The sequence below is a fragment of the Entelurus aequoreus genome, linkage group LG13, assembly GCF_033978785.1.
Source record: "Entelurus aequoreus isolate RoL-2023_Sb linkage group LG13, RoL_Eaeq_v1.1, whole genome shotgun sequence".
Taxonomy (NCBI): domain Eukaryota; kingdom Metazoa; phylum Chordata; class Actinopteri; order Syngnathiformes; family Syngnathidae; genus Entelurus; species Entelurus aequoreus.
Window position 1 is genome coordinate 44,560,533 of NC_084743.1, and position 23,280 is coordinate 44,583,812.

The 23,280-nt window shown below is 40.3% G+C and overlaps 1 protein-coding gene across 1 annotated transcript in view; it reads left to right on the forward strand.

Moving 5' to 3' along the window:
• LOC133663433 (alpha-2-macroglobulin-like) overlaps window positions 1–23,280 on the forward strand; it is a 113,580-nt gene that overhangs the window by 57,133 nt on the left and 33,167 nt on the right. The window contains exons 11-20 of the mRNA XM_062067890.1: window positions 3,372–3,481; window positions 3,562–3,729; window positions 5,160–5,384; window positions 11,603–11,666; window positions 11,740–11,885; window positions 11,960–12,109; window positions 19,219–19,362; window positions 19,447–19,537; window positions 19,597–19,759; window positions 21,646–21,871. Coding sequence (XP_061923874.1) covers window positions 3,372–3,481; window positions 3,562–3,729; window positions 5,160–5,384; window positions 11,603–11,666; window positions 11,740–11,885; window positions 11,960–12,109; window positions 19,219–19,362; window positions 19,447–19,537; window positions 19,597–19,759; window positions 21,646–21,871 — 1,487 coding nt within the window. The remainder of the gene's footprint in view (window positions 1–3,371; window positions 3,482–3,561; window positions 3,730–5,159; window positions 5,385–11,602; window positions 11,667–11,739; window positions 11,886–11,959; window positions 12,110–19,218; window positions 19,363–19,446; window positions 19,538–19,596; window positions 19,760–21,645; window positions 21,872–23,280) is intronic.

The window sequence follows — 23,280 nt, forward strand, 5'->3', positions numbered from 1 at the left end:
TTTCATCCACACCAGACTCTGTCATCCATTTCTTTATGGACCTTGCTTTGTGCACTGGTGCACAGTCATGTTGAAAGAGGAAGGGGACCTCTCTAAACTGTTCCTACAAGGTTGGGAGCATGGAATTGTCCAAAATGTTTTGGTATCCTGGAGCATTCAAAGTTCCTTTCACTGGAACTAAGGGGCCAAGCCCAACTCCTGAAAAACAACCCCACACCATAATTCCCCCTCCGCCAAATTTCACACTCGGCACAATGCAGTCCGAAATGTACCGTTCTCCTGGCAACCTCCAAACCCAGACTCGTCCATCAGATTGCCAGATGGAAAAGCGTGATTCATCACTCCAGAGAACATGTCTCCACTGCTCTAGAGTCCAGTGGCGACGTGCTTTACACCACTGCATCCGACGCTTTGCATTGGACTTTGTGAAGTATGGCTTAGATGCAGCTGCTCGGCCATGGAAACCCATTCCATGAAGCTCTCTGCGTACTGTACGTGGGCTAATTGGAAGGTCACATGAAGTTTGGAGCTCTGTAGCAACTGACTGTGCAGAAAGTTCTTTGCACTATGCGCTTCAGCATCCGCTGACCCCTCTGTCAGTTTACGAGGCCTACCACTTTGTGGCTGAGTTGCTGTTCCCAAACTCTTCCATTTTCTTATAATAAAGCCGACAGTTGACTTTGGAATATTTAGGAGCGAGGAAATTTCAAGACTGCATGTGTTGCACAGGTGGCATCCTATGACAGTTCCCCGCTGGAAATCACTGAGCTCCTGAGCGCGGCCCATTCTTTCACAAATGTTTGTAGAAACAGTCTCCATGCCTAAGTGCTTGATTTTATACACCTGTGGCCCGGCCAAGTGATTAGGACACCTGATTCTCATCATTTGGATGGGTGGCCAAATACTTTTGGCAATGTGATGTAGATGATGCATATGGGAATTTTGTCAACACCTTTCTAACACTCTATGATAAACATTGCCCATGGAAAGAACGTAGTAAGAAGCAAAAGAAAAACAACCAACCGTGGATGACAAAAGGACTGAAAAATGCTTGACACAAAAAAGACACATTGTATCGAATATTTATAACACAAAGATCTATAGAGGCAGAAAATAAGTATAAGAAATATAAAAACAAGCTAATTGGTATACTACGAACATGTAAGAAGGAATACTACAGTCAATTATTAAACAAGAACAAAAACAACATGAGAGCAACATGGGGCATCCTAAATAGCATCATTAAAAATGGTGCTAAGAAAGATTACCCCCAGTACTTTCTAGATGGACATACAAAAAATGACAATATGAACCAAATAGCTGAACGTTTCAATGATTATTTTGTTAATATCGGAACAAATCTGGATCAAAGAATTCCAAATGCAGATGATGGGTCAGTTGAGGACTTGAGTGAGCTCGTAGACAGAAATCCCAATTCCATGTTTCTTAAAAGTGTAACAAAAGAAGAAATAATCAAAATTGTAAAAAATTGTAAATCCAAGACTTCAACCGACTGTCATGGAATAGATATGGTAACGATAAAAAAAGGTTATAGAAGACATTTCAGAACCTCCGACATATATCACCAATGTATCATTTTTAACCGGAAAATTCCCAGACAAAATGAAAATTGCAAAAGTCGTACCAATCTATAAGAATGGAGACGTACACCAGTTTACTAACTACAGACCAGTTTCATTACTTCCACAATTCTCCAAAATCATGGAAAAATTATTCAATAGTCGATTAGATTTATTTATTAACAAAAGTGGGACGCTCGTGGAGAACCAATATGGATTTCGAGCAAATATCTCAACATCAATAGCATTAATTAAAATAACAGAGGAAATTACCAATGCAATAGATGGTAAAGAATGTGCGGCAGCAGTATTCATGGACTTAACAAAAGCATTTGACACAATTAATCATGATATTTTAATACAAAAATTAGAACGATATGGCATCAGAGGTTTGGTATTGAACTGGGTAAGAAGCTATTTAACCAACAGGAAGCAATATGTGAAGATGGGTGAAAATATGTCAACACGGCTAGATATATCCTGTGGTGTGCCGCAGGGATCAATACTGGGACCAAAATTGTTTAATCTTTATATAAACGACATTTGTAAAGTTACAAAGGACTTAAAGTTAGTTTTATTTGCAGATGATACAACTGCTTTCTGTTCAGGAGAGAACACACAGGAGATAATACAAATAATAACAGAAGAAATTAACAAATTAAAAAGATGGTTTGACAAAAACAGACTATCTTTGAATCTCAGTAAAACTAAAATAATGCTATTTGGTAATAGTAGGAAAGAGCATCATACGCAAATACAAATAGACGGAGTTGACATCGAAAGGGTAAAAGAAACCAGATTTTTGGGAGTATTAATAGATGATAAAATGAACTGGAAATCTCATATACAAAACATACAACATAAGGTGGCAAAAAACATTTCAATAATGAATAAAACAAATCACGTCCTGGGCCAAAAATCACTTCATGTTCTCTACTGCTCGCTAGTGTTACCATATCTGCGTTATTGTGCAGAAATATGGGGAAATAACTACAAATGTGCGCTACATTCGCTAACCGTGTTACAGAAAAGATCAGTTAGAATAATACATAATGTTGGATATAGAGAACATACAAACCCTTTATTTATTAAGTCAAAAATATTAAAGTTTGGTGATTTGGTAAAATTGCAAACAGCTAAAATGATGTACAAAGCAATCTATAACCTGCTACCCAAGAATGTACAACAATTCTTCTCAACTAAAGAGGAGAAATATAACCTTAGAGGAAAAAATAATTTAAAACATTTATATGCACGTACAACACTTAAAACTTTTAGCATTTCAGTATGTGGAATTAAATTATGGAATGGATTAAGTAAAGAAGTTAAAAATTGTACTGACATGATCCAGTTTAAGAGGTTGTTTAAATTAATAGTGCTTACAAAGTACAAAGAAGAAGAATTTTGAGAAAAACTTCCAACCTTATTGAAAATATTCTTCATCTCAGTATGTTAATAATGACTGAATTAATTAATTATATATTACAAACCGTTGTGTATACTAATTCATAGATGTTATTTTATTATATAAAAAGGTCAGTAAATGATTTTATATAATTGTAAACGCTTTGAAGTGGGAAAGGGGTAGGATTAAATAAGCTTTGCTTCTTCCTACTCCTTTTCGGGCATGATGTAAATGAAATGATATGAAATCGTGTGATGTATTATGATGTAAATGTGTTCATGTTCGAAATAAACTAAAATAAAGAAAAGAAAGAATATTGTGTACAATATTTTGAATGGCATTTTCAATGGTAACCAAGTAAAGATTTACGTTCTGTTCCTTTCCAGATATTGAACAAAAACAGTACAAAAAGATGTCAATATCCTATGTGATTGGAAAGCTGTCATTTGTGGATACATCTAAGATTTATGAGAAAGGCTCAATTGTGAACGGAAAAGTAAGTGTACCGCGCATGATCGTGCTGTAGATCTAAACGTGGAATGGTCGTGAACTGACAGACTTTTGCTCCTCCAACAGGTTCAAGCAGTGCACTACAACAATACTGCGATTGTCGGCATGGATCTGTACCTGCTGGAGGGTCAGAGGTGGACGCCGTCTCTCCGGCAGAACCTCACAACAGACAGTGATGGTTTTGCGACATTCTCACTAAACACTGCTGACTTTCACGGTGACATTAAACTCTTTGTAAGTTGAAAGATGCAACAGAATAGTGTGCTGTTCTTTCGTAATAAAAGCACAAGTTTTCAAAACTATAACATGTCCACGTCAAATTAAAAATATTGCTGCTAATCATTCAGTTAATCAGTGCATGGTCATTTGACGTAAGCCAAGCATTCAATGTACTATTATAAAAGTTTTTTTAAATACCAGTTCACATTGTACACGCACTTGGCCAATTGCACCAGGCTTGGGCTCACTGCACACCTAAAATCTGACATGTTTGGCTTGTGTGAGAAATAGTTAAAAACAGAACTAGTAAAGTCTGATAGCACCAACCTCGGTCAGGCCTGACCTCCCAATCTTAAAAAAGTATCCAGTCAGTGATCTGGACTGAAACTTATTGAACTATCTATAGCAGAATGATAGAAACAGAGTCAACCCTCATTGTCACTCATCCCCTCGCATTGTCAGTGCGTCTCCGCTAGCATACACATACAGACACAGAAGCTGAGGCTTGTAACATTGATGTAAGGCAGTGCTGCTCAATTATTTTCTATTACGCCCACTCCTACAAATAATAAAACATTTTTCGCCCTTTCCACTCTCTGCTGCAACTATAAAAAATGATTTGTTTATAAAATTGTTAAAAGTATACCTCTGCATAACATTGTATCCTTAACATTAAAGAAAACACAAAAAAGTATAGATCAAATTGCAACAAATAATAACTTTTATTAACAGATTTAAAAAGATTTAAGGTGCATCAATTAGCCTTAAATAAATACAAAAATGAGGAAGTCGAGATTAATGGCTACAATGAGCATGTTCTGCAGTGCCCAGCTTTTCAAAGCGGGGTTTGACGCATCATACTGCATGATACTGATGAAGCATGTTCCTTGGGGTCACACACGCGCCCCACCTGGCATCGCACCGCGCTCCCCGGTATTTGAGAAGAACTGATGTAAGGTAACAGAGAATATTTAATCCGGCCTAAAATCCTAATGGACATTTCATGACAGTTTAATGAAAATCTGGCTGTCCAATTTTTTTTTTAGCTATTTCGCTAACAAACTTACATATAAACAAACCCGAATGGTTAAATAACCTCTTGATTAAGGTAAAAGTACAAAGATTCACCCGTGACTATGTTTTGTGTGCAAAATAAAGATATTTAATTAATGATAGGACAATCAGTTTTGATTCTTAACAAACTTGTGGTTAATTTGTAGTCAGAGAACAATCCACCCTCAATAATTGAATTACTTTATTTATCATCTCTTAAAGTGCGAGTAGTTTCTTCTAGTTGTTACAGAGACTGTAAAGGTTAAAATAATGGCATCTGTTGTAAATGTTTCCATTCAGCTCCTTATTAGAGAACAGACAAAGTTGTGTAAAAATTATGCGTCTTGCTTGAGATTAATGAGTGCACACATCGTCTGTTGGATCCGATTCAGGTTAGCAGCTCACCAAACATGGACTATGGTTATCGAACCGCTCACTATGAAAATGGAGAGCACACAGTGGCCATGTTTCAAGAACCTACTCTTGATACGAAGACAGTCAGCTACCTGCTGGTGAAGGAGAAGAAGGAGGCAATTACTTGTGACACAGATGAGGACATCACCATCCAATATACTGTAGCTGGAGAGAAACAGGGCACCGCAGATGTTGTTTATCTGGTGAGTGAACAATCTGTTTTATATGTGATTGAGAACATTCTAAACATGCAGGTTAGATTCATTGGTGAGATTCTAATGTGCAGCCGTGTGATTGACTTTCCAGCCAAGAGATGCCTATTCAACAATTTAAAATGCACTTTAACAAAGTAGGTATGAGTAATCAACCATACGGGAAAAAACGTGTGAGTATTATTAATGGTTCCGTTACAAAGTTACATGAAAGTACATCACATGTTACATCCCAATTTAACATGTCTGAAAAGGAGTAGAAAAAAGCAGAGCTAATTTAGTCATGCCCCTTCTCCAAGTCCCAGCAATTACTAATAGTTATTCACTTTCTGTGTTTAACATATACCAAGGTACCTTTTTTTTTTACTAGTAAAAGAAAATAATAAACATGTGTAACAGTAAATTTAATAGTTTTTAGATATTTTTCCATCATAAAAAAATTACAATATATAAATCATCTAAAAAAAATAATACTAATTCAAGGAATACAAGTTAGTAGAACCATTTATAAATAAAATAATAACATAAAGCTAATGTGAATGTTTTGTTCAACTAGCTCAGCATATATTTATGTTAATTGGTTTGCTTTTAGCATCTTTAATGTACAAAATGTATCAAAGTGCCCCCCACATCATTCGATTTTAATGAATGCGGCTCTCATCGGAAAAAGTTTGGACACCCTTGAACTAAAATATCAGTACTACAGTATAAAGGGTCTTTGGGCACCTCACGATTCGATTACGATTCAGGGGCTACAATTCGAGATAAATCGATTATTTATACATATACGTGGGCTCTGTACCGAGGATGTCGTTGTGGCTTGTGCAGCCCTTTGAGACACTTGTGATTTAGGGCTATATAAATAAACGATTGATTGATTGATTGATTGATATATATATATACATATATATATATATTAGGGGTGTGGGAAAAAATCGATTCCAATTCGAATCGCGATTCCCACGTTGTGCGATTCAGAATCGATTCTTATTTTTAAAAAATCGATATTTTTTAATTTAATTTTTTTTTTAAATTTTTTTTATAAATTAATCAATCCAACAAAACAATACACAGCAATACCATAACAATGCAATTCAATTCCAAAACCAAACCCGACCACTCAGAACTGCAATAAACAGAGCAATTGAGAGGAGACACAAACATGCAGAACAAACCAAAAGTAGTGAAACAAAAATGAATATTATCAACAACAGTATCAATATTAGTTACAATTTCAACATAGCAGTGATTAAAAATCCCTTATTGACATTATCATTAGACATTTATAAAAATAAAAAAACAGAACAATAGTGTCACAGTGGCTTACACTTGCAGCGCATCTCATAAGCTTGACAACACACTGTGTCCGATATTTTCACGTAGATAAAATAAGTCATATTTTTGGTTCATTTAATAGTTAAAACAAATTTACATTATTGCAATTAGTGGATAAAACATTGTCCTTTACAATTATAAAAGCTTTTTACAAAAATCTACTACTCTGCTTGCATGTCAGCAGACTGGGGTAGATCCTGCTGAAATACTATGTATTGAATGAATAGAGAATCATTTTGAATCGGGAAAAAAATCGTTTTTGAATCGAGAATCGTGTTGAATTGGAAAAAAAAATCGATTTTGAATCGAATCGTGACCCCAAGAATCGATATTGAATCGAATCGTGGGACACCCAAAGATTCACAGCCCTTTATATATATATATATATATATATATATATATATATATATATATATATATATATATATATATATATATATATATATATATATATATATATATATATATTGGCCCCTGTTGCCATAAAGACGTGTGTGGTCCATATCTATGACTAAAAGTGAGGCCGGCCGACGGCCATTCTGTATGGATCATTTAAATTGTCTCTCCTAATTTATTATTCTACTTGCTAATTTCCTCTTCTTAGCTGCTTACTATTTGCTGTAATGTGATTCCTATTAGCTCTCTGTTGAAGTGTACAAAGTATTTCTTATTTTCTTATTTTACTATTTCACATTCAAGCTAGCTTAGCGCCGTAGCTAGCATCGTTTGTCCTCTCGTCTGTGCTTACCCAGTTAACTCACAACATTGTTAGCTAATGCTTCTCCCGTGGTTAATCAAAACCAAGCCCAGAACTGACATTTAGAGAACATTAGCAATAATACCCATTTAGAGAACATTAGCAATAATACTGCATTTTAGAACCATCTGTATTACTTTATTATACGTGATTAGTTGATATCTGGATATTTGTCTATCGATTCATGAATCGTCCACATTCTAATTGTGATGCAATCGGTTAATCGATCATTTTTTCCACCTGTCCTACAGTATTATTGACTACCAGATGAGACCAAACCAATCAGAGCGCACTGTTCAGAATGATTTCCATTGATTGACTCATTACTATGTTGGATTAAATGAGTGTAAATTGGCTATGTGGGTGTAATTTCATGTCTAAAAGGCTCTTATAAGGTTAAAAAAAACATTTATAGAAAGCCGTAAATAGTATTTTTTATGCTCTATGAAAATATCCAATATATAAATAATTCTTACTTTGTGAAAACAATTATTTACCACTGTCAGCCCCATTAACAGTGATAAATGAATGTTTACTTGATAACACATAGTATATACTAGGGTTGTTCGGTATACCGGTACTAATGAAGTACCACGATACTAATTGATTGAAATGGGTACTATACTGCCTTTGAAAAGTACCGCAACCGTTCTTTCATCTAAGTACCGCTGTGCGGCGGTGACTACAGAGCCGAGGCACATGACGTTGTGTGTCAAAATCCACACACAAAGTGCATACAAGCAATAACATCTTAGAGAGGAAGAATGACAAAAAACAACAATTCTACTGGTTAATAAAGAGGGTGTGTGAAGCGCAATATGGAGGTATTTGGGGCTTCAAAACTAACGGTAAAGGTGACGCTTTAAACAAGGAAGCGCCGCGCTTCAAGTGTTGCTTTAAAACAAGCCTCGCCAAAGTGGCAATTAGTATTATCACCTTTGCTTCAAACTTAGGTAATCATTTAAATAATAAGCATTCAGATATGCACAAGGAGCTGTAAAGAGTGACAGGTAATAATGTAGTTGTTGAACCTGTCCTGCTGTTCAGCTCCGGTGCAGACTGTAGTAGAGGAGCGCAGGGCAGACGTTCACTTTACCCCGCAATGGGTCTGCTAAGATCCGCTTTCTGGTCAGAATTCAAGGCCACCCATTTGTGACGATCTGGTTGCTTTAATATAAGTTTTGCAGGACACGACCGGACCTATTCATCACTTTACAGCTCAGTGCGTGCGCTCCTCTCTCTCTGTACTCACCCACTCACTCACTGACGTCACTCAGCCAACACGTTGACATTCTCGCAAGCACACACACTGTACACTCATAAGTTAACCAGCTCCCCTGTTGTGCACATGTACAAACCCCGTTTCCATATGACTTGGGAAATTGTGTTAGATGTAAATATAAACGGAATACAATGATTTGCAAATACTTTTCAACCCATATTCAATTGAATGCACTACAGAGACAAGATATTTGATGTTCAAACTCATAAACTTTATTTATTTTTTGCAAATAATAATTAACTTAGAATTTCATGGCTGCAACACGTGCCAAAGTAGTTGGGGAAAGGGCATGTTCACCACTGTGTTACATGGCCTTTCCTTTTAACAACACTCAGTAAACGTTTGGGAACTGAGGAGACACATTTTTTAAGCTTCTCAGGTGGAAATCTTTCCCATTCTTGATTGATGTACAGCTTAAGTTGTTCAACAGTCCGGGGGTCTCCGTTGTGGTATTTTAGGCTTCATAATGCGCCACACATTTTCAATGGGAGACAGGTCTGGACTACAGGCAGGCCAGTCTAGTACCCGCACTCTTTTACTATGAAGCCACGTTGATGTAACACATGGCTTGGCATTGTCTTGCTGAAATAAGCAGGGGCGTCCATGGTAACGTTGCTTGGACGGCAACATATGTTGCTCCAAAACCTGTATGTACCTTTCAGCATTAATGGCGCCTTCACAGATGTGTAAGTTACCCATGTCTTGGGCACTAATACACCCCCATACCATCACAGATGCTGGCTTTTCAACTTTGCGCCTAGAACAATCCGGATGGTTCTTTTCCTCTTTGGTCCGGAGGACACGCCGTCCACAGTTTCCAAAAACAATTTGAAATGTGGACTCGTCAGACCACAGAACACTTTTCCACTTTGTATCAGTCCATCTTAGATGAGCTCAGGCCCAGCGAAGCCAACTGCGTTTCTGGGTGTTGTTGATAAACGGTTTTCGCCTTGCATAGGAGAGTTTTAACTTGCGCTTACAGATGTAGCGACCAACTGTAGTTACTGACAGTGGGTTTCTGAAGTGTTCCTGAGCCCATGTGGTGATATCCTTTACACACTGATGTCGCTTGTTGATGCAGTACAGCCTGAGGGATCGAAGGTCACAGGCTTAGCTGCTTACGTGCAGTGATTTCTCCATATTCTCTGAACCCTTTGATGATATTACGGACCGTAGATGGTGAAATCCCTAAATTCCTTGCAATAGCTGATTGAGAAAGGTTTTTCTTAAACTGTTCAACAATTTGCTCATGCATTTGTTGACAAAGTGGTGACCCTCGCCCCATCCTTGTTTGTGAATGACTGAGCATTTCATGGAATCTACTTTTATACCCAATCATGGCACTCACCTGTTCCCAATTTGCCTGTTCACCTGTGGGATGTTCCAAATAAGTGTTTGATGAGCATTCCTCAACTTTATCAGTATTTATTGCCACCTTTCCCAACTTTTTTGTCACGTGTTGCTGGCATCAAATTCTAAAGTTAATGATTATTTGCAACAAAAAAAAAAGGTTTATCAGTTTGAACATCAAATATGTTGTCTTTGTAGCATATTCAACTGAATATGGGTTGAAAATTATCAGCAAAGTTAGGACCGCCCATCTAACGTCAACTAGTGCAAGTAAAATTATTGAATTTGGTAACAAATTGCTACAATTTGTGTTTTATCTTTAACAAATTTGTGTTTTACCTGCAACATGGCTTATCTGGGTACATTTATCCATAGTTTTGTTTTTAGTACTTATTAATAATTGTATTTTTCTTAAAGCACATACCAGGATTGGCAACCATAAATCATGAAACATTTAATATAATGTTAATAAATCTTTTTTATTATATTCTAATCTAATCTCTGATTATGGCAGACTATATGTAATATGGAAAATTGTAAATTGTTCTTTGAGTGCAACAAGAAAAACACAAGGTGTTTAATGCCCTTTAATTAATATTTTAGCCTTCTAAAATTGTTCTTTGAGTGCAATAGGAAACATATGTTTATTGTATTGTAAAATTTTCTGTTAAAATAAAGCCAAAATTGACACTTCCGTAGTTCCCTTTATTTGAAAAAGTATCGATATACATTTTGGTACCGCTACCACATTATTGGTAGCGGGGCAACCTTAGTATATACCTTATTAAACAACACAACTATCAATAATGTAATCAGGATGAAGTAGGTTTATAGTGTCAAATATTGATACTATACACATCTCATCATGACCTAATTAATGTAGTTAATTTGGCCAGGTTAACCTGCAAATTTCACACAATGACTTGATTTCGTATACAGTATAACAATGTTGGGTTTAAAACTCTGTATAGAAACTGAGAAGAAAAGTTATGTCCTTTTATAATGTGAAATTGATCCAGCAGTCTGAGTGTCGCTAAGCTTAGTGTCACTAACAGCCTACAAGATACAGAACATACAAAAATGTCCAAAAAAAATGGTAGACCAGGGGTCTCCAAAGTGTGGCGAGGAGGCCATTTTCAGGCCACAGCTCTATTTTTTTTAATTGCCTTGTCACTTATAACATAAAGCTATTATGTTTTGTAGAGATAGTTTAGCATATAATTACCTACATTGTGTGGTTTTAGCATCTTTAATTCACAAAATGTATCAGAACGGATCCAGCATCTTTACATTTTTCTGTAAAAAGTTTGGACACACCTGCAGTTAACATACTGCAGGCACACCCTCAATTTACAGCATGTCACCTACGAAATTTTTGTTGGAATTTTTCAAATTGTTTGAAATAATTAATAATTAACTCATCCCCCCCCCATATAACAATATTTTGAAAGGCATACTTACAGAGCAGTCATCCTCTCAATCCAGGTCTTATCCAGAGGAGCTATTGTCCTTCAAGGAGCCAAACGGATTGCTATTAAAGATAAATCAGGTGGGCAATGACTGGCATGAATTGAGAGTCAAGGTAAGCCTTCGGATAATCCTAATCACTTTTGATGTTCCAGTGACTCAGGGTGAGATGATGTTCCAGTTGCACATTTCTCCAGCGATGGCACCAGATGTCCAGGTTGTTGCATATGCTGTGCTTCCTAGTGCTACTGTGATTGCTCACAGTGCTGAGTTCACTACTGAGAAATGCTTCAGTGACAAAGTAAGGTTAATTAATTTTCATGTCCTCTTGTAGTACTTTTTGCGTCCATATTGTAAAGCTTTATTGTGTGCCAGGTCTCAGTGGAGTTTCGTCCATCTTCAGCTGTCCCAGGAGAACAAACCACCTTGCAAGTGAAAGCCGAGCCAAACTCTCTTTGTGGGGTGAGCGCTGTTGACCAGAGTGTCCTCATTAAAGAGCCCGGAAAGACCTTAGATGCAGACAAGGTAAGTACATTCATCACGCAGAAAAAAAATCACAAAATAACCACATTTTAGGGACAAAGTAGTTTGTAGATGTTGGCATTGTCGTGCATCATTATAGACTTAATCCATGGAGGCAGAGTGCTCACAAACAATTGGTGAAGACAGTCCAGTCCAACTTAGTCCAACCTCATGCCTATCCCCTGCTAAATGAGAAGGATTGGCATCTGTTCAGTTCAGTTTATTTCGAACGTGCATCACGTAATGCATCACACAATTCCAGTTGTTTCATTACAGCACGTCCGAAAAGGAGTAGGAAGAAGCAGAGCTTATTTAATCCTACCCGTTTTCATACCATAACAATTTTATCCAATTTCCTTGTTCTCTGTCACAGAACAGTAAACAAATAAATAATATACCATAGTAAGAAAACAAATATTAAATACATAAATAATCTTTGTCTCAATAAAAAAAGGAAAGAAAAAAAAAAGTTCAAAATGTTCATCATAATTCTTGTCCTGTGTACTTTGTGAACACTTGTAGTTTGAACATTCTCTTAAACTGAATCATATTGGTGCTTTGTTTGATTTCTTTGGTTAATCCGTTCCATAATTTAATTCCACATACTGATATACTAAAGCAGGGGTCTCAAACTCAATTTACCTGGGGGCCACTGGATGCAGAAACTGGGTGAGGCTGGGCCGCAAGAAAAGATTTCTTAAAAAAAATCTAACATGCACTTTTTAATTAATTCACCTTCTTTGAATGGCTTTCCCACCCTAGCAACCATCTCACTCACCATGTAGCTAGCTTTGACTGCTGCATCGCTCTTTTTGCTTGCTTTCTTGACGAAATCTTGTTGCCTCAGTAGACTGGTTTTAAAATTTGCAACCCGGTTCACTCTCTCATCTCCCTGGTATTTTGCATACTCCTCAGCATGTCTAGTTGTATAATGACGTTTCAAATTGTAATGCTTGTGCACCGCAACTTTCTCTGTATCAACTACAGAAAAGAGCTATAAGGATTATTCATAAAGTAGATTACTTAGAACACACTAACATATTATTTATTAATTCGGGTTTATTGAAATTACAGGAGCTAGTAAAGTTACAGACATTATGTGTCATGTTTAAGGCTAAAAGTAAAACATTACCAGCAAATTTACAAAAAATGTTTGTCATCACTTCTGAGAATGAAGAGCATAGAAGAAAGGGTCATTTCCAACATCAGTATTCAAGGACAACTTTAAAACAAATGTGCATATCAGTGGTGGGGGTTAAACTGTGGAATTCTCTTTACAATGAGATAAAAGATTGTAAAAATATATTCCAATTGAAAAAATATATAAAGACAGAACAATAAAATCATATGGACAGCCATAAGTGTTTACATTTTGCTTTATATTTATTATTTTACTTGTTTTTTTGCCTGGTTTTGTATTTGTTTTGTATCATCCCGTGAGGTGTATATTACTTCTTTTGTTTTTTTTGTTCGGTTTGTACATCATGAAGTTTTGGACTTCTTGTGTTTTTTTGTGTTTTTTTGTTTGTTTTCGTTATATTTGGATGTAATTGTTGGTTTATATATCATTAAGTAAGACTACGTATTATGTTGAAGGGGGCAGAAAAATATAATATTTTTCTTCATCCTGCTCCTTCTCAGGCATTGGTGTGTAAATGTATAATTGAATAATTGAGGTATAATTGTCTATCGATCAAAGATGCATGTCAATGGAGATAAATAAAAATTAAATTAAATTAAATAAGACACGTCGGGGTGCCCCTGTGCTCAACAAAGAAATATTGCATCAAAAATCGTCTCTGTCTGGAGTCAACGGGGGGGGGGGGGGGGGGGGGCTCGCCGTGGAGTTTACAGTTACGGTAGCACAATTAGCCCCGAATGGGCTAACTTCACCACTAACGTCTTACACGTCTGATTCGCCCAGCGACTCTCTGTCGGAGTATCAGCACTGGGGTCCAGTGCACCACACTTTTGTATTGTCGCTCGCTCCTTCGGCGGAGTGCTTTGGAAGCTACTGGACCGCTCATCTTCCCCGCCCGGACTGTTTACAACGGGGGCGGGAGCGAGCAGGCGGGCGAGCAAGGGAGGGAGTTAGGAAGAGCGTGTGCGGGTGTCGTGGAAAAGCGGCAAAATGTCAGTTGAGGAAAATGAGTAAATTACATTATTAACATTCTGTAATATGATTTTGATATTATTCATTTCATCTTCTGATGGATTAAAAATTAACACTAAATCCCACCTATTTGACTGATGAACACAGAATGAAAAGTTTTACCGCTACAACAAAACCGGAAGTTCCGTCTCTTCTTTTCCCCTTCAAGCAGTACACACACACACCAGCACACACTGCTGGTGAACATGTTTTGCAAACATTGTGTACATGTCAACATTGCTAACTGCTGAACAAGATTAACAAACTGCAAACATAATAAAACACCTCCTGTACATTGTCTGCTCTCACTGGGATGCTGACAGATGGGATTTTCATAGCTTCCCTTTTGGATGAAGAAATATAATCATATAATATACATAATCCTCGTGAAGCATTTTTTTTTGTGTGTCTTTCTCGCCATCTCCGGGTATAAGTTGGATGTCAAAGTTGACCACTTCTGGGTTTAGGGCTACATCCTTCTAGTATCCAGGTGAAAGGCATAATTTCTAATCTAGAATTAACTTTGACCGATGCAGCAGCAGCAGGTCGACCGGCTAATAATGGTAATACAGCAGCACAAGCTAGTTACCTCTCTGTGATCAATACTGTTGCGAGATGTCAAGGGAGGCTAGGTTGAATACAAAAAGGGAAAAAATTTAATAAGTCCAAAAGGGGGTAACAAAAGGCGATGGGGCAGAAGTGCACACCATGAAACTAACAAAACAGGTTCCTCTGTTGTCGGCGGGGAAAAAGCCAGGGCGCACAAAGCACAACAAAAGTCTTCTTTAAATCAAGGTGGCTTGGAAACAAACACAACGAGGTCAAGATAAACAGGACTAAAAAAAGGCACGTACCAAGACAGATGATGCGAATCAGGCACATGCGGGGTTCAGGAAACATTAACCAGCAAGGTCAAGCAGTGAGTGACGAGCCTAAATACTGGTGAGCTAATTGCAAGCAGGTGCGCCACCAGGTCCGCCCCTCGCCGAGGACGAATCGCTAAAAAACACTGGTGCAGACAAGGAGAAGGCAGGAAAACACTAAAAACACAACACAATACACTGCTAAAAAAAAGTTTGTTGGCATTACGCTTATAATGTTGCTATCCATCCATCCATCTTCAACCGCTTATCCGGAATCGGGTCGCGGGGACAACAGCTCCAGCAGAGACCCCCAGACTTCCCTCTCCAGAGCAACATTTGCGACGTCCTCCTGGGGAATCCCGAAGCGTTCCCAGGCCAGAGAGGAGATATAATCCCCCCCATCTGGTCCTTGGCCTGCCGCGGGGTCTCCTCCCAGTGGGACATGCAACGAGGACCTCCCTAGGGAGACGCTCGTGAGGCATCCGCACGAGATGCCCGAACCACCTAAGCTGGCTCCTTTCCAAGCAAAGGAGCAGCGGCTCTACTCCGAGTCTCTCTCGGGTGACTGCACTTCTCACCCTATCTCTAAGGGAGATGCCAGCCACCCTTCTGAGGAAACTCATTTCGGCCGCTTGTATCCGCGATCTTATTCTTTCGGTCATTACCCACACTTCATGACCATAGGTGAGAGTAGGAATGTAGATAGCTCGGTAGACCGAGAGCTTTGCCTTCTGGCTCAGCTCTCGTTTCGTCACAACATTGCGGCAGAGAGACTGCAATACTGCCCCAGCCGCTCCGATTCTCCGGCTGATTTCCTTCTCCATCTTTCCCTCACTCGTGAACAAGACCCCAAGATACTTAAACTCCTCCACCTGGGACAGAGTCTCGTCCCCTACCCGGACTGTACAAACCATCGGTTTCCTGCTGAGAACCATGGCCTCAGATAAGGTATGTGGGCTTGTATTAAGCCTCAGGGAGTTGAACGCCCCTGCCTTACATAGTTCCGGGTCACCCTTGGGCAAGGTGTAGCACCCGAATGCCCCCCCCCCCCCCATCAGGGTTACGATACCCCCCATGAAACAAAATAAAAGAGGATGCGTTACCCGGCCCGGAGGAAGCCCGGGGCCCTCCTCCGGAGCTAGGCCCGGAGGTAGGGCTCGTCAGCGAGCGCCTGGTGGCCGGGCTAGCCATGGAGCCCGGCCGGGCAAAGCCCGAAGAAGCTACGTGGACACACCATCTTCTCCGCCACGTGGGCCCACCACCCGCGGTCTGAACCAGTGGGGTCGGGTGCGCTGCCAAGTGGATGGCAGTGAAAGTGGAGGCTCTCGACGGACCAATTTGAGGCAGCAGAGGCTGACTTTCGGGACGTGGAACGTCTCTACGCTGGTGGGGAAGGAGCCTGAGCTGGTGCGGGAGGTGGAGCGCTACCAGTTGGATCTGGTGGAGCTTACCTCTACGCATAGCAAGGGCTCTGAAACCACACTCCTGGACAAGGGATGGACCTTGTTCACTTCTGGAGTTGCTCAGGGTGTGAGGGCACAGGCGGGTGTGGGGATACTCACGAGTCCCCGGCTGAGTGCCTGTACGTTGGAGTTCACCCCGGTGGACAAGAGGGTCGCCTCCCTTCGCCTTAGGGTTGGAGGGGGGGAAACTCTGACTGTTGTTTGTGCGTACGCACCAAACAAGAGTTCAGAGTATTCGGCCTTCTTGGATACCTTGCATTTGGTCCTGTATGGGGCGCCAGCAGGGGATTCCATAGTCTTGCTGGGGGACTTCAACGCGCACGTGGGCAATGACAGTGATACTTGGACTGGCGTGATTGGGAGGAACGGTCTCCCTGATCTGAACCTGAGTGGTGGATTGTTATTGGACTTCTGTGCTAGTCACGGACTTGCGATAACAAACACCATGTTCAAGCATAAGGATGCTCATAGGTGTACCTGGTACCAGAGCACCCTAGGCCAAAGATCAATGATCGATTTTGTAATTGTATCAGCTGATCTGAGGCCGTATGTTTTGGACACTCGGGTGAAGAGAGGGGCGGAACTGTCAACTGATCACCATCTGGTGGTGAGTTAGGTTAGATGGCGGGGGAGACCTCTGGACAGACCTGGCAAACCCAAACGTGTAGTGCGGGTGAACTGGGAACGTTTGGAGGAGTCCTCTGTCCGGAAGGACTTCAACTCTCACCTCCGGCGGGACTTCTCTGCCATCCCTGTGGAGGTTGGGGACATTGAACAGGAATGGGCAATGTTCAAAGCCTCTATTGCTAAAGCTGCAGCTGCGAGCTGTGGCCAGAAGGTCTTAGGTGCCTCAAGGGGCGGTAACCCTCGAACACCCTGGTGGACAGTGGTGGTCAGGGAAGCCGTCCGACTGAAGAAGGAGTCCTACCGGGGTATGTTATCCCGGGGGACTCCGGAGGCAGTTGCAAGGTACCGACGGGCCCGAAGGGCAGCGGCCGTGGCTGTGGACGAGGCTAAGCAGAGGGTGTGGGAGCAGTTCGGGGAATCCATGGAGAAGGACTATCGGGCGGCACCAAAGCTGTTCTGGAAGACCATACGACACCTCAGGAGGGGGAAGCAGGGAACCATCCAAGCTGTGTACGGCAAGGATGGGACTTTGCTGACTTCAAGTGAGGAAGTCGTAGGGCGTTGGAAATAGCACTTTGAGGAACTCCTGAACCCAAATACATCAGACACACCCTCCCTGATAGGAGCAGGGCCTGAGGATGATGGGGGATCGACGTCGATCTCTCGGAGTGAAGTCACTGAGATAGTTAGACAACTCCACGGTGGCAAAGCTCCGGGGGTTGACGAGATCCGTCCAGAAATGCTGAAGGCTCTGGGTGTTGATGGGCTGTCTTGGTTGATACGCCTTTTCAACATTGCGTGGAAGTCTGGGACAGTGCCGAGGGAGTGGCAGACTGGGGTGGTGGTTCCCCTTTTCAAAAAGGCTGAGGGAGTACGGAGTGAGGGGAACCCTGCTGAGGGCCATTCAATCTCTGTACAACCAAAGCGAGAGTTGTGTCCGGGTGCTTGGATGTAAGTCGGATCCGTTTCCAGTGGGGGTTGGTCTCCGCCAGGACTGCGCTCTGTCACCTATCCTGTTTGTGATTTTCATGGACAGGATTTCTAGGCGGAGTCGTGGCCATGGCGGAGAGGGTATACGTCTCGGGGGGCTAAAGGTTGCGTCACTGCTGTTTGCAGATGATGTGGTCCTGATGGCACCTTCGGTTCGTGACCTTCAGCTCTCACTGGATCGGTTCGCAGCCGAGTGTTCAGCGGCTGGAATGAGGATCAGCATCTCCAAATCTGAGGCTAATGTTGCTAATACTTGGTTAATATTCAGGTCACAAGATGTAAATGGAACATTGTTGCCAGTTTTCGGTGCATATTTAGAGGGCTTTGTGGGCGGAATGGAGGAGCTCCCCGTTGACTCCATTGGTGGATGACTTGTGTTAATGTTTATTACGATTCAGAATGCATATAACAAGAAAGTTATTGTCTTACATAGAGCTTGTGAATGATAAAACAGCACATCTCTTTCCAATTTTTGCTTATTTCCAGTATCACTGATCTGCTGACTTTGGGCAGAGTACAGACCACTTTCCACCGTGACGTCATCAGATCCCGAACATACAGAAATTTCCAAAGGCATTTAATGCGGAATATTCGAAACGGCCATCTGAAATTTTGCCATTCTGTGGATGTTTAGATAATATTTTCACATTTTTTAGGGCTTGGAAATATAATTGGATTTGGTTTAACGAATAAAATGAAACACAATTAAGCATATAAAAATGTATTTTTCCATTATACTGGCACTGTATAATTTTTTTTTCATTTTTCCCGCAATAAAAAAAAAATGCTGCCGTGAAATCGGACATTTTAGGCTGCAATCACAAAAAAGGCCGCAAAATCCTGGAGTGCCTGTACAGTTATCTTATAATGTTCGATATAGCCCCCGCAACACCTTCAACCCTTTTATCTCCAAGAACCTTCCTTAAATGCAACATGTCCTCCTGTATTGGTCAAAATAATAACCAGGCCTTGACACATCCAGTTTTCCTGAAACTTATACTGTATCCTTTTTCTCAGATATTCAGTTTGTTGCCTGTAACAAAATCATCATATATTCCATACCAAGTTGAAGATCCAATGCAATGCTTACAAGTCAGACCGAAAAGATCATTTTTTCCGTACCCTGGGCATGACATTGAGGATCCTCACACCGTTTTTCAGGTATTTTTCTCACAGTTCTGCACAATAATAATGTTCAACCTACTGCTGAATATTTTAACTATTTTCTGGGTTTTGTTGCTTCAGAATAATGGGCTGAAGATGGCTACAAACTTGTTTATTCGAGTGCCCTCTTGCCTGAGCTACCGGGGAAGAGACTACCATCGCTCCCCCTATGGTGAGGCCTCACTGTTCCATCTACAGTTGTTTTTTAATGATTGGATGAAATATTTTCAGGTATTGCTATGAGATATAACAGTGCGCCAAAAGTGGCTGTAGCCATGGAAATGGATTCTGGTCCTGTGGGGTCGGCAGGAGGATTCTCATCCCGTCCCCCTCCAATTCAGACAATACGCACATTCTTTCCAGAGACAATGTTGTGGAGCCTTGTGGAAGTTGGGTGAGTCTCTTACGGTACAGATATACTGAAAGCTACGGGTGTGTTCCCAAACATTTACTGTTACATACAGTAAGCACATGCTAAATACTCTATCGTGTAAAAAAGTTTTATTATCCTCTCCCGAAGCTATAATTAATCTACTTTTTAATTTCCTGGTAATAGTTGCTTACTTTATGCTGTAACATGGCTCCCTCTACACTTCTTGAAGTTTACTAAACACTTGATTCTTGTGGTGTTTCAAGCTAGAGTTTAGAGACGATAGAGTTTTTAATACAATTGTTGTACATCGTTGTAATGCAAGTTGGTAACACATTGTAGCAGTGTCTCCAAAATTTGACAGAAACAAATGTAAAACCGCATCTTCAACGCAATGTAGCTTCCTCGCTGGCGACTGTCTCTCCACAATGGAAAGCCACTTCTAAGTCAGTAATCTTTGCAGAAATGGCTGCATATAAACTATTGTTTTTACAACTATCATTCCTGCTCAGTGGCCTTGTGGTTAGAGTGTCGCGCTGAGATCGGTAGGTTGTGAGTTCAAACCCCGACCGAGTCATACCAAAGACTATAAAAATGGGACCCACTACCTCAGCATCAAGGGTTGGAATTGGGGGTTGAATCACCAAAAATGATTCCTGGGCGCGGCCACCGCTGCTGCTCACTGCTCCCCTCACCTCCCAGGTGGTGATCAAGGGTGATGGGTCAAATGCAGGAAATGATTTTGCCACACCTAGTGTGTGTGTGACAATCCTGGGTACTTAAACTTTAACTTTAATGGAGGACGAGGAATAGCTAAATATGCTACACTAGACACCGTAGGAAGGTAAGCTAACCGCAAAGCTAGAGCTCTTAGATGTAAAGAAGGTGGGCTAATTTACACAAATATTGACAGTATCAATATCAAGTTTAGTATCAGGTCAATACCATAGCAGTTAGATAGCTATTTTTTTACAATCATTTTTGTTATTGTTTACAATCTCTGGAAATAAGTCCCTGGACACAGGAATGCTTTAAGGGCAAAAACCAAGGGCTTTGGAATGAGAGCCGATTGTAGGTCATAATTCAAAAATGTAATTGATATTGTTACACTGCCAACTTGTGTTTTTGTCTGATTTTATAATTGTGATCAAAAATTTGACCATTCAATGATCTTAAAATTTTAAGTATCAGTATCAGCATTGGTATGGCCATTTGTTACCCATGTAACTACTTATGGGATCAATACCCACATTTGTAGTATCGCCACCAAAACTAATGTAAAGTATCCAAACAGTAGAAGTGCTTATTACAGAAGAATAAATAAAACTATGTTACAACAGAAAGTGAACGGATATTAACAGTAAATTAACAATAATTTTGAGAAAATAATACAAAAGGAAATGTAATATGTTATTGCATATGTCAGATGCCAGAGCAAACCTCTGCGCATCTGCTCTACGCAGATGTGATCACATTTACACAGCGAGTCGCGACATGCTAGCTTGGTTGCTACCAAAACAATTAGCCAGTCAATTTAATTTAATTTCAACAACTAAAGATACAAACTTGATAGTAAATAAACCCAGGTCTCCACTGCTTGATGTTGCTCATTTATGTCGATGGTGTTTTAACTTTAAGGGGAAGTGTTGTAATGAAATAAGCAAACATCCGTTCCCATTTACGTTGCATTAAAAGGCATTAAAAGCACTACATTAAAAATGCTGATATCTGCAGAAACCCTGGCTTAGCTGTGAGCATTATTTGGTTCTGTGACATAAAAACAAGTGTAAACACCAACCAAACTACACAAAAGTGACCCAACAGGTATATATGTGTTTTAATTTCTCCAAGTTTAAACACACCTTTACTCCTCGATGCATAACTGATCACCTTTTCCTTTGTTGTTTCAGAAACTCTGGCATGCAGGATGTGGCCATAACTGCCCCAGACACCATCACCACATGGGAGACTGAGGCTTTCTGCCTGTCCTCTCAGGGTTTCGGATTGGCTCCTCGTCAAAAGTTAACAGTCTTCCAGCCTTTCTTCCTTGAGCTCACTCTTCCATACTCTATCAAACGTGGGGAACATTTTGAGTTGAAAGCAACAACCTTCAACTTTCTGTCTACATGCATCATGGTAATGACCAACTCATAGTGTTTACTCGAAAATTAGATCTTCTGGCTTACTCACACGATCAGCTTTGTTCCAAAATGCCATCTATCATCATCCCTGTATGTATTATTATACAGTAGATCAGTGATCCTCAACAGGCGGACCGCGGTCCATGTCCGGACCCAGCGACGTGTCCGTCTGGACCCAGCACGAATTATAGTAAAAAAAAAAAAAAATTCTTTTTTTTTTTTATAATTACAATTATTATAAAAAAATATAATAATTGTATTCATCTTTGAATTATCGCTAGCGCAAGTCAACGTTCTTTGTTGTTTTTAGTCAAATATCTCCAGTTTCGTTTACACTTCTCCGTGTCTCACTCACTCGGTCTCTCTCTCTAGAGAGAGAGACGGAGTGAGAGCAAGAGAACGCCACTCTGATTGGCTGCGGAATCAGCCAATCAGAGTATGGGTTGTCATCTATCACAACGACACGCTGATAGGCTGTTACCACCTGGGTCATACAGCGCTCATGCCACATGCAGGGAACCTTTCGCTGCAGGCATACAGTTGTCTCGTATCGCTACTTCGCTAACTGTTCACTTGTCAGTCACTGAATGTGAATCAAATCACATTGGCATGCTCCAAGTTGGCTCAGGCTGGTAGAAGAAAGGTGGACAGGGAAAACCGACGTTTCAAGGAAGAATGGACAGAGCAATATGTTTTCATCCTACCTACTGCAAGTACAAAACCAATGTGTCTAATATGCAACAGTACTGTTGCTCTGGTGAAAAGTGAAAATCTGAAACGTCACTATCTGAAAGAGCACCGCGAATTTGAAGAGACATTTCCTCATGATTCAGAGCTAAGAAAAAAAGAAATCACGAGGCTGAAAAAGTCATATGAAACATCAAGCAAGATTTTTGTTGAATCTATGACACAACATCAAATAGCAACAGAGTGCTCACTCAGAGTGGCATGGGTTTTGGGTAAACACAAGAAGCCATTCTCTGGTGCAGAAATAATTAAATAATGCTTGACTGAAGTGATGGGTGCCATGTTAGAAGGCAAAGAAAAGGAGGAAATGACAGCTAAAATAAATCAAATCCCACTCTCTGATGCCACAGCTACCAGACGTACTGAAATATTTATTTTATTTCAGTTCTTATTTATTTTTGTTTCAAAGAAAATCTTTAATGTATTTTATTGGATATTTATTTTATTTTTGTTAATTTTAAGAAAATGTTAAACTACTACCTACCTCCTGCCAGGGGCGCCGCTAGGGATTTTGGGCCCCATGAAAAGAATCTTTACAGGGCCCCCTGTATTATAATTTCATCATCATTAGGGGCCTCTCTGGGCCCCCTTCCATCATGGGCCCCTAGAATCCGTCTCCTTTACCCCCCCTTTTCGGCGCCCCTGCCTCCTGCTACT